Below are 14,547 nucleotides of genomic sequence, written 5' to 3'. Positions count from 1 at the left end.
CCTTAAGAAACAGGACACACCTCTTTGCTAAGTTTGTTTAGTCACACCCCTACATCCTGGATAAATAAAAAGTAATTTTGGATCTCAACAATGTCGGAAGCTAGTCACTTATCCAGCACTGTCCAAAAAGAGGGATGTGCTTTCCCCAAAGGCCACCACTGTTGGCCCAAGTTCCAGATCAGCTCAGTGGTGCTAGACTGTGGGGTAAAAAAAGGTAACAGATTTTCAAGGATGCCTGGTGTACATCACAATTTGAAAAAGTAGCATTTTACAACAGATTTCCCCAATACAATTTTTTGAGGGACTTTTTTAGAATGAATTTGGCTTTAAAGTCCAAATTAAAAACTTACTGCTTCAGTTCCAATGCTATTACCACCTATCTGCCAGTTTCCACAAACGCATGAACAGATGAAGACAATAGGCAGAGGATATACAGTCCATGAAGAGTGGTGGTTACTGTTCTACAGATCTTTTAAAAGACAAGCTACCTCTAGGAAAGCACAGGATACAAGAGAGGCCTGCTTATAAAAGAAACTTCTAATATATACCAAATTTAAACCAGTATTTTTAAAATACAAAAACCATTCAATTCAAACAGAATATCTGATTTCACAGAAGTGGAAACTTTTGAACTCTATTTTTCTTACAGAGTCTAAAGTCCACCTGTATGCATGTATTCATCATGGCTTTATAGGAGAGAACCATTTCAAGCCATTAAAAGCCAGATTAAACATCACCTAATTTGTAAGAGCACTAATGAACTACAAGTGTCATTTTTTCCTCTTATCAAAACCTATTTCTAAAAAAAAAAAACAACACCTATTTCTGAGTTCAAGACACTGTGGTACACCAATGATCTAAGAAGGGCTATATGGAAAACAGCAAAAGAATACATTAATGTACATATTGTTGTAAGAAGCATTTAGATTTAAGAAGTAAATCACTAACAAGTGAAGCACCAAGAACCAATTTTGATGATTTTAAAAAGAAATAGTCCCACTTCTGGGTATACAGCCAGTAGAACTGAAAGCAAAGTCGCAAAGAGATATTTGCACGTGCGTACTCAAAGCAGTACTATTCACAATAGATAAGAGAAGGAAGCAACGCAAATGTCAACTGACAGATGAATGGATAAAGAAAATGAGGTATATATATACACAATCTTGGGGTTATCCAAGTCTGAAAAGAAGAAAATCTTGTCACATGCTTTAACATGGATAAACTTTGAGAACATAATGGTAAATGAAATAAACCAGTCACAAAAAGACAAACACTGTGTGATTCCTCACATGAGCTACTGAAAAAGAATCAAATTAATAAAAATATAAAGTAGAACTGTGGTTACCAGCAGCTAGAGAGAGAAGGAAAAGGACAGCTGCTGATTAGTGAGTAGAGCTCCTGTTCTGCAAGATGAGAAAGTTCTGACGATCTGTTTCAGAACAACATGAATATATCTAACACTACTGAACTGAGAAGACTCTTGAGAGCCCCATGGACAGCAAGGAATCCAAACTAGTCAATCCTAAAGGAAATCAACCTTGAATATTCACTAGAAGGACTGATGCTGAAGCTCCAATACTTTGGCCACGTGATGCAAAGAGCTGACTCATTGGAAAAAACCTTGATGCTGGAAAAGACTGAAGGCAGGAGGAGAAGAGGACAACAAAGGATAAGATGGTTGGATGGCATCATCAACTCAATGGACATGAGTTTGAGCAAACTCCCAGAGATAGTGAAGGAAAAGGAAGCCTGGCGTGCTGCAATCCATGGGGTCACAAAGAGTTGGACATGACTGAGTGACTGAACAGAAACAAATAAACACTTAAAAAAGGTTAAGTTAGTAATTTTTATGCTATGTATTTTTTATCACAACTTTTAAAATTATCCCAAATAAATAATAAACTAAGTATATGACTCAAGAATGAAAACTAAACAGAAGGAAGATTTGAAAGCAAAAGTCAATGAAAACAAAACAAATCAAATAGTAGATCTGATCAACAAAAAGTTAATCTCCAGAGGAAAAAAGAAACACTAACTAACCTCTGGCCTATTAATCAAGAGATACAAAAATAAACATTTCGTAAGAGAAATAACTTATAAAGTATGGAAATCAAGATGAAATAGGATGATTTTCCAGGAAAAATGAATTATCAAAACTGACTTAAGAAAGGGAAGAAAGTCTGAATAGGTCAATATTTGTAGAAGAAACCGAAAAGGCTATTTTCCTCTAAAATGACAACTACCCAGCTGATTTTATGATTTAGCACTAACAACTTCCACATAGCCAACATGTAATGCAAAGCATTCCAGAACATGGGAAAAAAGAAATTTCACAACTCCTTCTGGAATAACTATGACATCAAAGATAGACAATGCTGCCTGCACATAAAAAACAACTGTAAGCCAATACCACTTATGATCACAGATTAAAAATATGAGCAAAATACTAGAAAATTAAACCCAGCAGTACACTAGAAATACTATCATAATTCTAGAAATGGGGAAGTGATGACACTTTCACAACACTGTATACGTAATGCCACTGAATTGTATACTGAAAAATGGTTAAAATGGTGGGTGTCATGTATACATTACCACAATAAAAAATGAACATTAAAAAAGAGAAAAAAGAAAAACTAATGTTTTTATCTGAAATAAGCATTTTACTCAAACGATTTTCTATATAAAAATTCATATGGGCATAACATAAATCATTAACAGTATAGGCTACAACTTAGAAAAGAGGGAATTACTAGGGTCATGCAGTAAAGACCAATGAATAAATTAATTGGGCATTTAAATGCTGCTGCTGCTACTGCTGCTAAGTTGCTTCAGTCGTGTCTGACTCTGTGTGACCCCATGGACTGTAGCCCACCAGGCTCCTCCGTCCATGGGATTTTCCAGGCAAGAGTACTGGAGTGGGGTGCCATTGCCTTCTCTAGGGCATTTAAATGCCAGGTGCCAAAAACAGAGAAATTTAAGGAGGCTGTGGCTGGTGAGCGTGTTATATGTCTACAGCTGTATTTAAAACAGGCAGAATTTCTCATTCACGGAAAATCAACTGGGGGGCACAGTAGCCTCGACTTTGCTGGGCCAACTGAAGCACTCTAAGCCAGGACAATCCTTCAGCAAAACCAGTGTTACTAAACACTCTGACGTGGGAGATGCCAACACTTTAAAAGCAAAACCCAGGTTTTCAAAGAATTAACTTTTTAGTACATCTATTTTAAACATTTTATATATATATATATATATATATATATATAAATCTTATTAGAATAAAAGTAGCACTCATCTCTAACAAATACAGATGAGGCAGAAAGTACAAAACTAGACTAAAAATCACCACTATTCCATTACCCAGAAATGGTGCTGTTTTCTCTGTTTTGTTTTGTTTTTTCAATCTGTAATTAGTCTTCAAACTTGATAAACAGGGTAAAATATTGACTCCTGCTTAGTCACAAGTTTACTAGAAGCAGTTCTCCCAAAGATTGTGTTGTTTAGACTCTAAGTTGTATCTGATTCTTTTGCGACCACGTGGACCATAGCCCACCAGGCTCCTCTGACCATGGGATTTCCCAGGCAAGAATACTGGAGTGGGTTGCCATCTCCTTCTTTAAGGGATCATTTCGATACACAGGTTCTTAACAGTTTGGAATTTTGGCCAGTAGATATCAGTCACAATTCTATCACTATTTTAAATGTTTTCTAAGTTTGTAATAACCAATAACTTAACTCTCAGTCTCTATACCCAGTTCCTCATACTTACCTTGTAAACTTCACTGAAACCTCCTCTACCCAAAAGATGTAACAACAAATATCTGTCATTTAGCGTTGGATGATCTTTAAATCTGTGGAAACAGAATATAAAACAACAACATTCTGAGGTCAAGGACTACACAATTTTCCATGTTTGTGAAATTTCCAGAATGTCTGACGTGTTATACATACAATTACAGATGCTGCCAACAGTTTGGCAATCATTACAGTAGAGCTAATTCTGAGCACAGGAAAAACTCTACGGTTCAAAGAGATAGCCAAACTATGATGAACAACATTAGCTGTGGAGTCGTGAGACCCAGGTGCCAGCTGCCGCACAGCCACAATTAGACTAGTGACCCTTGTTGACTTCCCTCTCTTTCTGCCCTGCCATAAAGCAGGGGGGTGCAGGGCTGTACACTGGACCACGGATTTCCTGCAAACCACTCAAGAACCACACGTCCCCTCCATTCAAAAACATACAATAAAATCCCAAGATAGTTTAGGTGGCCTTAAAAACAGATCTCATTATAAAGTGAGTCACATGTTCTACGTGCATGTATTTTCTCTCTTTACGTCTTCATGATGTAACTGTTTTCCCCATATAGGATTCCATCTTGTATCATTTTCTAGCAATAAGATAAAGAAATGAGAGATTCTGGCAAAAATAACTTTGAGGTGTTTCTACCTAGTTCCTCATCAGCCCTACTAATAATCCTGAAAGTACTTTATTTTGATTTTGAGACAGTGGCACACCTGTGGAGAGAGGTGACATCACTGCATGGGATGTCTCTGTGGAGTCGGAGCCACATGTCAACTCTTTGTTTGGTCACACTAGTCCCTAGACAAGTCAACTTAATTTCTCGAAGCCACTTTCCAGATCTATGTATTGAAGATGACCTACTGCAATGGGCTACTGTGACAATTAAATGACAGAACGCAGGGGCACTTAGCACTCTGCCTGACACAGACAGTGCACAGTAATGGTAGCTACTGTTGCTGCCACTTATAGAAAGCAAAGTCCACGGCTCACTCTGGCCAAACAAAAATATACAAGCTGTAGCTATGCCAAAACCTCCATGTTTCAGAATTAGAAAAATGTGGGAGGAATAAAAGGATTATGGTTAGAAGCCACTTGCCACTTACAATCTACTTTTCAGTTTTAATTCCTTAAATGACTTACAGAGATGAGCATTTATCTACAATTAATGTACTGAACTTGAGTCTTTCTTAAAAAATCTCAACACTTTAATGACCTATAAAGGTCATTCAGAAACTGAGTGTCATTTTCAACCCAATAGTCTTTCCACACCACCCCACTGTCACCCTAATGCTTCCTCCTTCAGTAAGGATAGGAGGGTGAATCTGAGTACACAGTGTACCTAAACCATTTGCGACTGCAAAGTTACACTGCTTTAATGACCTCTATGTGTGTAAAAATGCTGTATGTATAAATAAATACTTAATATATAAACCTAGTATATTTACATGTATTTAAACCAATGGAAATCATAATTTTGTTCACAAAATGTATTATTACACCTACAATAGAGTTAAATACACCATGGAATGGTTTATCAAATTTACAATAAGCAAAAATATCATTGTAGATAATTCATGTCAGAAAGCATTCAGCAATCTCCAACCCAACATACCCCCAAGTTGCTTACTGTGAATTATCTTCATTATGTATCCTTTTTAGTTCCCTGATATGTAGATTTCTAACCCTTTCTAGCCTTTCCAGCTCTGCCTGGATCTCTGCTTCCTCCTAAAGTGAAAAGGAAAGAAACAGCTTAGAACACAGGATACTTTATCTTTTTAGACTCTCATTTCAAAAACAAAAGCACACATTCCTCTTATGAAAAGCTGAGATGTTTTGCATTGAAAAAGATTTTTTTTTAAGAACTACAATTTTAATCATAAAAATGATCCCACAGCAAAATAATAAACAAACCTCAACCCATACAGAGAACAGTAGGAAAAGTCAAAAGCTCCCGCCCTCTCCATGCCCACTCCTCAGGTAACAATCACTGTTAGGTTCCTTGTGTACGTTTCCAGGGATGTTTTGTATGTATCCATACAGGCATGCGATCTTTTTTTCTTTTTTTAAAAAACACAAATCAGGTTTTAAAAACCAGGTTCTCTAACTGTTCTGTTCTATAACTGCAATTCTACTTAGTGCTTTTAAATTCCACTGATTTAACAAGATCTGAGAAGGGCAGGGAGAGATGACAAGCACACCTCAAGAGCAATCTATTAAATACTTATTGATCATCCTCCTGATAAGCAGCACCCACCAAAAAGCACACGCTGCTGAATTTAAGAGAGGAGGGATCTACATCAAAGATACTTCTGTTAACACTGTCAACAACAAATTCTATGTGGGTACCTTTGTGTTACAATATGGTTGTTGCACCATCTTCTTTTCTTAGCCAGTTTAGGTAAGAGATAAGAGCTGCTATGTGATTTACAACATCACAATAACTTCAACATCAAAACCATCTGCTCTTACTTTATATTTATTTTTTTTTACTAAAAAGATAATTACTTGTGGCGCCCTATGAGGTATACAGAATGAAGTATCGGCATATCATTGGTGGAAAAGGCACTCTCACTGGGGGCTTGGAGCTGACTTGCAAGTTGAAAGACACGAACTCTGCCATTAGAATACAGATGTGACACAAAGTAACTACTAATGATTTCCACAGGTATGTGAAGCTATTATTTGCCCAAATGACCAAACAACTTCAACACCAAATGTAAACTAAAAATTGCATTTCTTCAGACACATTTTCTCATTATACTTACCTTTTTAAGATGACCTAATCTGAGTTTGAAGATTTCTTCTTGTTCATGGTATTCTGCTAATGTTAACCTGGAAAATAATGACAGAAATTTCAGTAAATTATTTGAAATCATAATGTACCTATTTAAAGAGAAATGCCAAAGAATACTATACAGTATATTCATTTTAACCTAGTTAAAATGACCAAAAGATAGATTATCTTGCAGTTCTTTGACAAGAGAAAACTTCTGTGATTTATCAGATGTGATGTGAACAAAGGACTTCAAAGCTGGAAGTCTAATTTATTAAAAAAAAAAAAAAAATGAGAAAAATAAATGACCTCTATTTTTACATTACTTATGAAATGAGTTTGGTCATATACCTTATTCAGATGAAAATCCATTGGAAGAGGTAGCCAAATTATATGTCTAAAAGTTTTTTAAAGGGGATATTAATAAGCCAACATATTTGGTTATTTTTGATAACTCTTGGACTTTGATACAAGGAGAAGAACCTAGAGGACAGAGTCCAGGATCTGGAGTCTGAGGACTAGGGTTCACAATTCTGACCATGTGACCTTGGGCAAGCAACTTTGACTGCAATTTGCTAAAAACACAGCAAGCAATGATATCTATCTAAAAAAGCTGTTGTGATTATTACAATGAGAATATGAAAGGAATCTATACTTTGTGAAATACTACTCAACACAGTTCTCAAAGGGCTGACTTCATGGGTAATCATTTCATGTTCTACCTACCCTGATCGCATCCTCATATCTCAAGAATGAGCATGTAAGAAGTGATAGCTTACTCCTCCATCTTCACCCTCTTCACATTCTAGAAGCACACACATATACTTCAAAGTTTTAGATGTCACTGTTTAGATATATTCTAAATAGCAGGAGAAAGAAGAAACAGCTATCCTATCAACCAGGAAGAGCTACAAAATAAAGTCGCTGAGGTCTGACTAAAAGAAGGTAAAAATAGCAAGAAATACTCCCATTAGGGTTCACACACCTATCTTTTCATAGTTGCAGAAATACTTACATCTATTATCCCATATCATACCAGTAAAAAAGGGAGAAATGAAAAAAAACATAGCTTAGAATTCTCTCTACCTAAAACACGTTAAGTACCAGGAAAGGATAATAAAACCCATTTCAACACAAGAGGAATATCTTTGGCTTCTGGCCAAGGGACTGAGCCACAGATACTTTAATTATCAAAGACTAGACCAAAGGCCTTCCAGCTTGGATTTTACTCAGGACTCCAGATGGCACCTGCTTACTTACACTCTACTGGCTTAGACTGAATTCTAATTATTATTCTATGGCAAAAAAAAAGAACCTGTGCCCACTTGACTACTTCTAAGCCAATGGTTTTATTCATTGGCATGAAATAATTTTCAAGTAATACTGGAAGGAGAGTTCCTTCACAAAGTAAATGTAGGAGTTATGAAAGAAGACAATAATCAGAGTAATGTGCACAACTTTTGCCTAAAGAATTCTTCAAAACTGGGTTCCTACTTGGACTTTTTTAATATTTTTATCTATTTGGCTGCTCCAGGTCTTAGTTGCAGCATTTGGGATCTTTAGTTGTGGCATGAGAACTCTTAGTTGTAGCATGTGGGATCTAGTTCCCTGATCAGGGATCAAACCCGGGTCCCCTGCATTGGGAGCATGGGGCCTTAGTCACTGGTTCAGCAGGAAAGTCTCCCACTTGGACTTTTTGAAAGGGGATATTGCTTAGAATCTAGTTTTAAAATATGTGAAGTGAAGACGTTTTCCAAACTTAATCCCTGTGCATACCTTTATCACAATACTTAAAGTAACAATTAGTTTATTATCTGTTCATTTTCCCTTAATAAACTGTGAGTCCTAAGGCTGGGCTGTCTCCTTCAGCCCTGCACCCTGGTGTCCAGAACAGGGCCGAACATATAATAAGCATTTAACAAAGACTTACTAAATTAGTGTCAAGGAAAAGGCTCCCCAACACATCAGGTATGTATTGGGTGAGGACTGGTGTTAAGCCAGCTTTCTCACTGGAATGAAGAAAGATACATTTCTGGGATGGCATGAACTTTTTAACAATGGTAATACGTATTTTTATACTTGAAGTGGATTATGGGTTAATACATTTTTGTGAACTAACATGAAGACACTAAAGGCAAAAGACAAATTAGTCATTAGCTAATGACATGGTATCATTAGCTCTCCTTTGTAGCTACCATTAAATCCCACAAGGACAGCTTTAAAAAGATTTCTTTTTCCCTTGAAAAACCAATGTAGCCATTAAGGAAATACTGATTATAATACCAATGAATGTTTCTATGAAAAATATGTTTTATATTTCAGACATTCAAACATCTAATTCAGAAACTGACTTTATGGCTACCATTAATTCTGTAGAGATTTTCTACACATTTATAGATCTCTTCTTCCCTTTTAATTGGAAAGCCTCTTAAAGACAGAGGCAATGAGCATGAATAAGAAATTTTTTAAATAGGTAAGTAATTTGCTGGTTTTATTTCCCATGCCAATTCTAACTGTTCAGCAGTCCTGCCTACTTGGCAAACTACAACCTGTGGGCCATTCAGCTCGTAATCTGTTCTGGAAATAGCCACATCCATTCACTTATGTGCTGCCTATGAATTCTTTCAAGCTGGAACAGTAGAGTGGAGTAGTGGCAACAGAGACCCTCTAGTGTGCAAAGCCTGAAGTGTTTACTATCTGGCCCAGCGGAGAAAAAGTTTGCCGCTGCCTGTCCTAGCAGAAGATTCTCTTAGTGGTCAAGAATTCAAAAGTCAATTAGGGAAATTTGATATGGGGCGGGAGTGAAGAAAGAAGACATCTGTACTCTGAATATTCTACTGCTCCTATTCATGGTAACTATGGAATAATTGTTGACTAGCAGTGAAAAAGATGACTACACTGCAACTGAGGATACTGGTGTTTCCTTAGGTTCCCAGAACAGAAAAAAAAATAAATAAGTAAACAACAACTGGGAATGTCAAGATTTGGCTTACTGGAAAAATGTTCTTTTCCTAAAATAATACTTATGTTTTCTTAGGTTACATCTAAATTTGTGAGTGGTAACTAGTGTTCTTCAGACTACTAAATAGCATTCTTCAGTTGCGTGTTCTTCAGTCTGAAATAGAGCCAGATTCCCTTAAGGTGATACCAACATACCACAACCTGGAAGCACACATAAGCAATTATATCATTTGAACACCTAATGACATCACATTTGTTTTAAGAGTGGCCAAGGATCAGGGCGTTTTTTTTCTCCCTCTCATTTGAAACTTATTATATAAGATTGGGACTAAGAAAATGAGTTAATTGTGTACAACTTTTATATGAGTTGAGCAAATCTATTAATGTAACTAAAAAGAAAGATTAAGCTCTAGAAATCGCCACAATTTATCATTTCTTCCAGTGGCACTCAACAAGAGGTTTGTATCTCAGGGGAGAACACGGTATCTCAGTTCACATTAATAAAGAACATACGTTTCATTCTCAGCTCCGTTGGTCTTGCTTTTCCGCTGTTTCTGCTCATTGGTTGCTGGAGGGGCCTGTCCCATGGCAGGAGGTTTCCGCTTTGCTAACATTTTTCGTTGTCTTTCTATCTCTTCCCTCTGTGAATTTATCCTTTCCTGTTGCCTAGAGATACAAAAGATGTTGCACAGAGGAAGGTCAAAACTGTTTGAACATGGCTAAGGAATAAACATAAATATTCTTGTCACTTGCATATTTGATAGACTTCAGAAAAATACACCTAAGTAGAGATTTGATTTTAACTTCAGGTTTGAAGAACCAAATATCTGGTGATAGAGCTGTTTTTGGTAATGAATCTGTACTTTTAATACACTAATTACAATAATTCTCAGAGCAGAAAAGTGGGCAGGAAGAAACAATATCAAATTTCTATTGTGACCTAATTTTCCAACTCAAAAGGAAAAACTTTGATTGCTTCTTTTTCTTGACTGCCTTTTTTTTTTTCTTATCGCTTTTCAACAGTTAAGAAAACAACTCCTAGTAATGAACCCACTAAATAACTCCATATGTTAAAAAAAAAAAGGGGGGGGGGTTCCAAGTGCCTTTTTATTTTTTAATTGGATTATAGTTTCCTCAAAATCTATCTAAAAAGATACCAAATTTGAGGAATGTTAAACAAAGTAAAAAATATTTTCCTTCTGAATCTATCATTTATTCTAATCAAGTGAGCCATTACCACTCCCAAGTCATTCCCAAACACTAATATGGTAGAAACCCAAACTAAGTTTTTTAAGAATAAGGATGAGCATTTAGAGAAAGCAGAAAGAAGTCTTTCAACAAGTAAAAAAACTCCTCAGGAAATAGCACACAAAATGAATTAATAAAAGATATATAAAAGACTCAGGATATTTAACACCATTTCTATTAGAGTATTTCCTAATAATGTCTAATTTTTTAAAATAAAAGAAGTTTACAAACTAAGAGTCAATACAAATATCAATGTAAGCACTCCACTTTCTCTCATGAATCCTGCTGCCTGACAGATACTGAGGTTTCTAGACCAGGTATATAAGAGCACACCAAGATTTGAGATTAACCATTTAACAGACTAAAATCTTTAAATCACTCAGCATAGTTGACACTCAGAGGCTGGCTCCTGTCCTCTTCTCTTTCCACCATGCTTTTATCCCCCCATTTCCTTTTCTTGATCCAAATTTCACTTTTGCAGAACGATAGAATCTAACTTTTTAAACCTATATTCTCAAATGAAGTCTACCTCTTCTCTGAACACCAGTTGTCAGCTTCTACACTATTTACAGATTCAGGATACCTTTCTTACAAGAACGCCAACCAGAAAAACAAGCCTATACCCCAGAGCAGACCCCCATAATACAACTTATGCTGCCACATCTAAAAGGGCAACACTGTAAGTAAGCAAGGTTAACCTAATCAGAGTACTGCAGAGAAATATCCATTCTTTTGATAATACCATTTTCTTGGCTTCAAGATAAGCTGACTTACAGATTAGATGTCAATTTAATGGGACAGTAGAAATTTTAATTCAAGCATTGTCTGCTTGTCTAAAAAAATCTTTCAACTATTAGAGATATGCCTTTCCCTCCAAAAATATATGTTTATGAATAATTCATGATTGAAAGAATTCTGGATTAGACACAGAATCCTTAGGTAAAATCACAATCTTCCTTCTCACTCAATGAATGTCCTTGAGGAAAACATGTATCTTCTCTGAATATGAGTTTCCCAGTCAAAAAAATTGATAAAATATCTTTAAGCTCATTTCTACCCCTTCAGGGGAAGAAGTTCAAAGCACTCTGAACTCTCTGAAGGTAACCATACAATATACAGTTTAATTATAATCCACAGTGTACCAGAGGAGTACCACAACATTTTATCTACTGAAGACTAACTGCTTTGGAAGGTTATTTTAACAATTACCCTTATTAAGTATAAATAAAACTTATTTCCTATTGTTTTCAGGGAGAATCTACACATTTAATTTCCAAATTCACAAAGAAAGGAGCCCCATAGCCATTATATACAAATCATAAGCAAAGGGTACTCTGGTGCCAAAACACCTTGGGAACATCTTCAACTGTACATTCTGAGAATAAGTGAGCTTGATTGGACATGAAAATTGATATGCCGAAGATCAACTGTTGTATGTAATATGGATTTCTACATTAATTCTTGATGTTGTTGAAACTGTTAGTCATTTATACTTATAAAAGTCATCTAAAGTAGTCGTCTCTAAGAACAAGAACTATGTCTTATTAATCCTTATATCACCAACACATATGACATTGTTTGTTTTTTTTTTTAATTGAAGGATAATTGCTTTACAGAACTTTATTGTTTTCTGTCAAACCTCAACATAAATCAGCCAAGGGTACATATATCCCCTCCCTTTTGAACCTCTCGCCCATCTCCTGCCCCATCCCACCCCTCTGGATTTATACAGAGCCCCTATTTGAGTTTCCTCAGCCATACAGCAAATTCCCATTGGCTATCTATTTTACATATGGTGACATAAGTTTCCATGTTACTCTTTCCATACATCTCACCCTCTCTTCCCCTCTCCCCATGTCCATAAGTCTATTCTCTATGTCTGTTTCTCCACTGCTGTACTGTACATAAATTCTTCAGTACCATTTTTCTATATTCTGTATATATGTGTTAGAATACGATATTTATCTTTCTCTTTCTGACTTATTTCACTCTGTATAATAGGTTCTAGGTTCATCCACCTCATGAGAACTGACTCAAAGGTGTCCCTTTTTATGGCTGAGTAATATTCCCTTGTGTATATGTACCTAAACTTCTTTATCCATTCATCTATTGATGGATATCTAGGTTGCTTCCATATTCTAGCTATTGTAAAGAGTGCTGCAATGAACAATGGGATACAGGTGTCTTTTTCAATTTCGGTTTCCTCAGGGTATATGCCTAGGAGTGGGATTGCTGGGTTATATGGTGGTTTTATTCCTAGTTTATCAAGGAATCTCCATACTGTCTTCCACAGTGGCTGTATCAATTTATATTCCCACTAACAGTGCAAGAATGTTCCCTTTTCTCCACACCCTCTCCAGCATTTATTGTTTGTAGACTTTTTGATGATGGCCATTCTGACCAGTGTGAGGTGATATCTCATTGTAGTTTTGATTTGCATTTCTCAAATGAGTGACGTTGAGAATCCTTTCATGTGTTAGTTAGTCATCTGTATCTATTCTTTGGAGAAAAGTCTGTTTAGGGTTTCTTTCGCTTTTTGATTGGGTTGTTTGTTTTTCTGGTATTGAGTTGTATGAGCTGCTTGTATATTTTAGAAATTAATCCTTTGTCAGTTGTTTCATTTGCTATTATTTTCTCCCATTCTGAGGGTTGTCTTTTTACCTTGGCTTATAGTTTTCTTTGCTGTGCAAAAGCTTTTAAGTTTAATCAGGTCTCACTTGTTTACTTTTGTTTTTATTTTCATTACTCTAGGAGGTGGGTCATAGAGGATCTTGCTTTGACTTATGTTATTGAGTGTTCTGCCTGTTTTCCTTCAAGAGTTTTATAGTTTCTGGTCTTACATTTAAGTCTTTAATCCATTTTGAGTTTATCTTTGTGTATGGTGTTAGGAAGTGTTCTAATTTCATTCTTTTACATGTAGCTGTCCAGTTTTCCCAGCACCATTTATTGAAGAGGCTGTCTTTGCCCCTTTGTATATTCTTGCCTCCTTTGTCAAAAATAAGGTACCCATAGATGCATGGGTTTATTTCTGGGCTTTCTATCTTGCTCCATTGGTCTATATTTCTGTTTTTGTGCCAGTACCGTACTGTCTTGATGACTGTAGCTTTGTAGTATACTCTGAAGTCAGGAAGGTTGATTCTTTCAGCTCCATTCTTCTTTCTCAAGACTGCTTTGGCTATTCGGGGTCTCTTGTGTTTCCACATGAATTGTGAAATTTTTGGTTTCAGTTCTGTGAAAAATGCCATTGGTAATTTGATAGGGATTGCATAGAATCTGTAGATTGCATTGGGTAGTATAGTAATTTTCACAATGTTGATAATTACTACCCTGGAACATGGAATATCTCTCCATCTGTTTATGTCATCTTTCATTTCTTTCATTAGTGTCTTATAATTTTCTGTGTACAGTTCTTTTGTCTCCTTAGGTAAGTTTATTCCTAGATATTTCTTTTTGTTGCAATGGTGAATAGAATTCATTCCTTAATTTCTCTGATTTTTCATTGTTAGTATATAGAAATGCAAGTGATTTCTGGGTATTGATTTTGTATCCTGCAACTTTGCTAAATTCACTGATTAGCTCTAGTAATTTTCTGATACTATCTTTAGGGTTTTCTATGTACAGTATCATGTCATCTACAAACAATGAGAGCTTTACTTCTTCTTTTCCGATCTGGATTCCTTTTATTTCTTTTTCTTCTCTGATTGCTGTATCTAGGACTTCCAGAACTATGTTGAAAACAGTGTTGAAAGTGGGCACCCCCGTC

General features: G+C 36.0%; 1 protein-coding gene across 28 annotated transcripts in view; it reads right to left on the bottom strand.

Annotated features, from left to right (window-relative positions):
- Nucleotides 1-14,547, bottom strand: part of TLK2 (tousled like kinase 2) — a 124,292-nt gene that overhangs the window by 22,644 nt on the left and 87,101 nt on the right. For all 28 annotated transcript variants that reach the window (XM_081576598.1, XM_081576606.1, XM_081576600.1 and 25 more), the window contains 4 exons: nt 10,050-10,202; nt 6,568-6,634; nt 5,430-5,527; nt 3,770-3,851 (listed from right to left, as the gene is read on the bottom strand). In XM_081576598.1, coding sequence (XP_081432724.1) covers nt 3,770-3,851; nt 5,430-5,527; nt 6,568-6,634; nt 10,050-10,202 — 400 coding nt within the window. The remainder of the gene's footprint in view (nt 1-3,769; nt 3,852-5,429; nt 5,528-6,567; nt 6,635-10,049; nt 10,203-14,547) is intronic.

This window comes from Giraffa tippelskirchi, chromosome 3 (genome assembly GCF_054371585.1).
Source record: "Giraffa tippelskirchi isolate mGirTip1 chromosome 3, T2T-mGirTip1v1.2.pri, whole genome shotgun sequence".
Classification (NCBI taxonomy): domain Eukaryota; kingdom Metazoa; phylum Chordata; class Mammalia; order Artiodactyla; family Giraffidae; genus Giraffa; species Giraffa tippelskirchi.
This window is presented reverse-complemented; position numbering and strand designations above follow the sequence as displayed.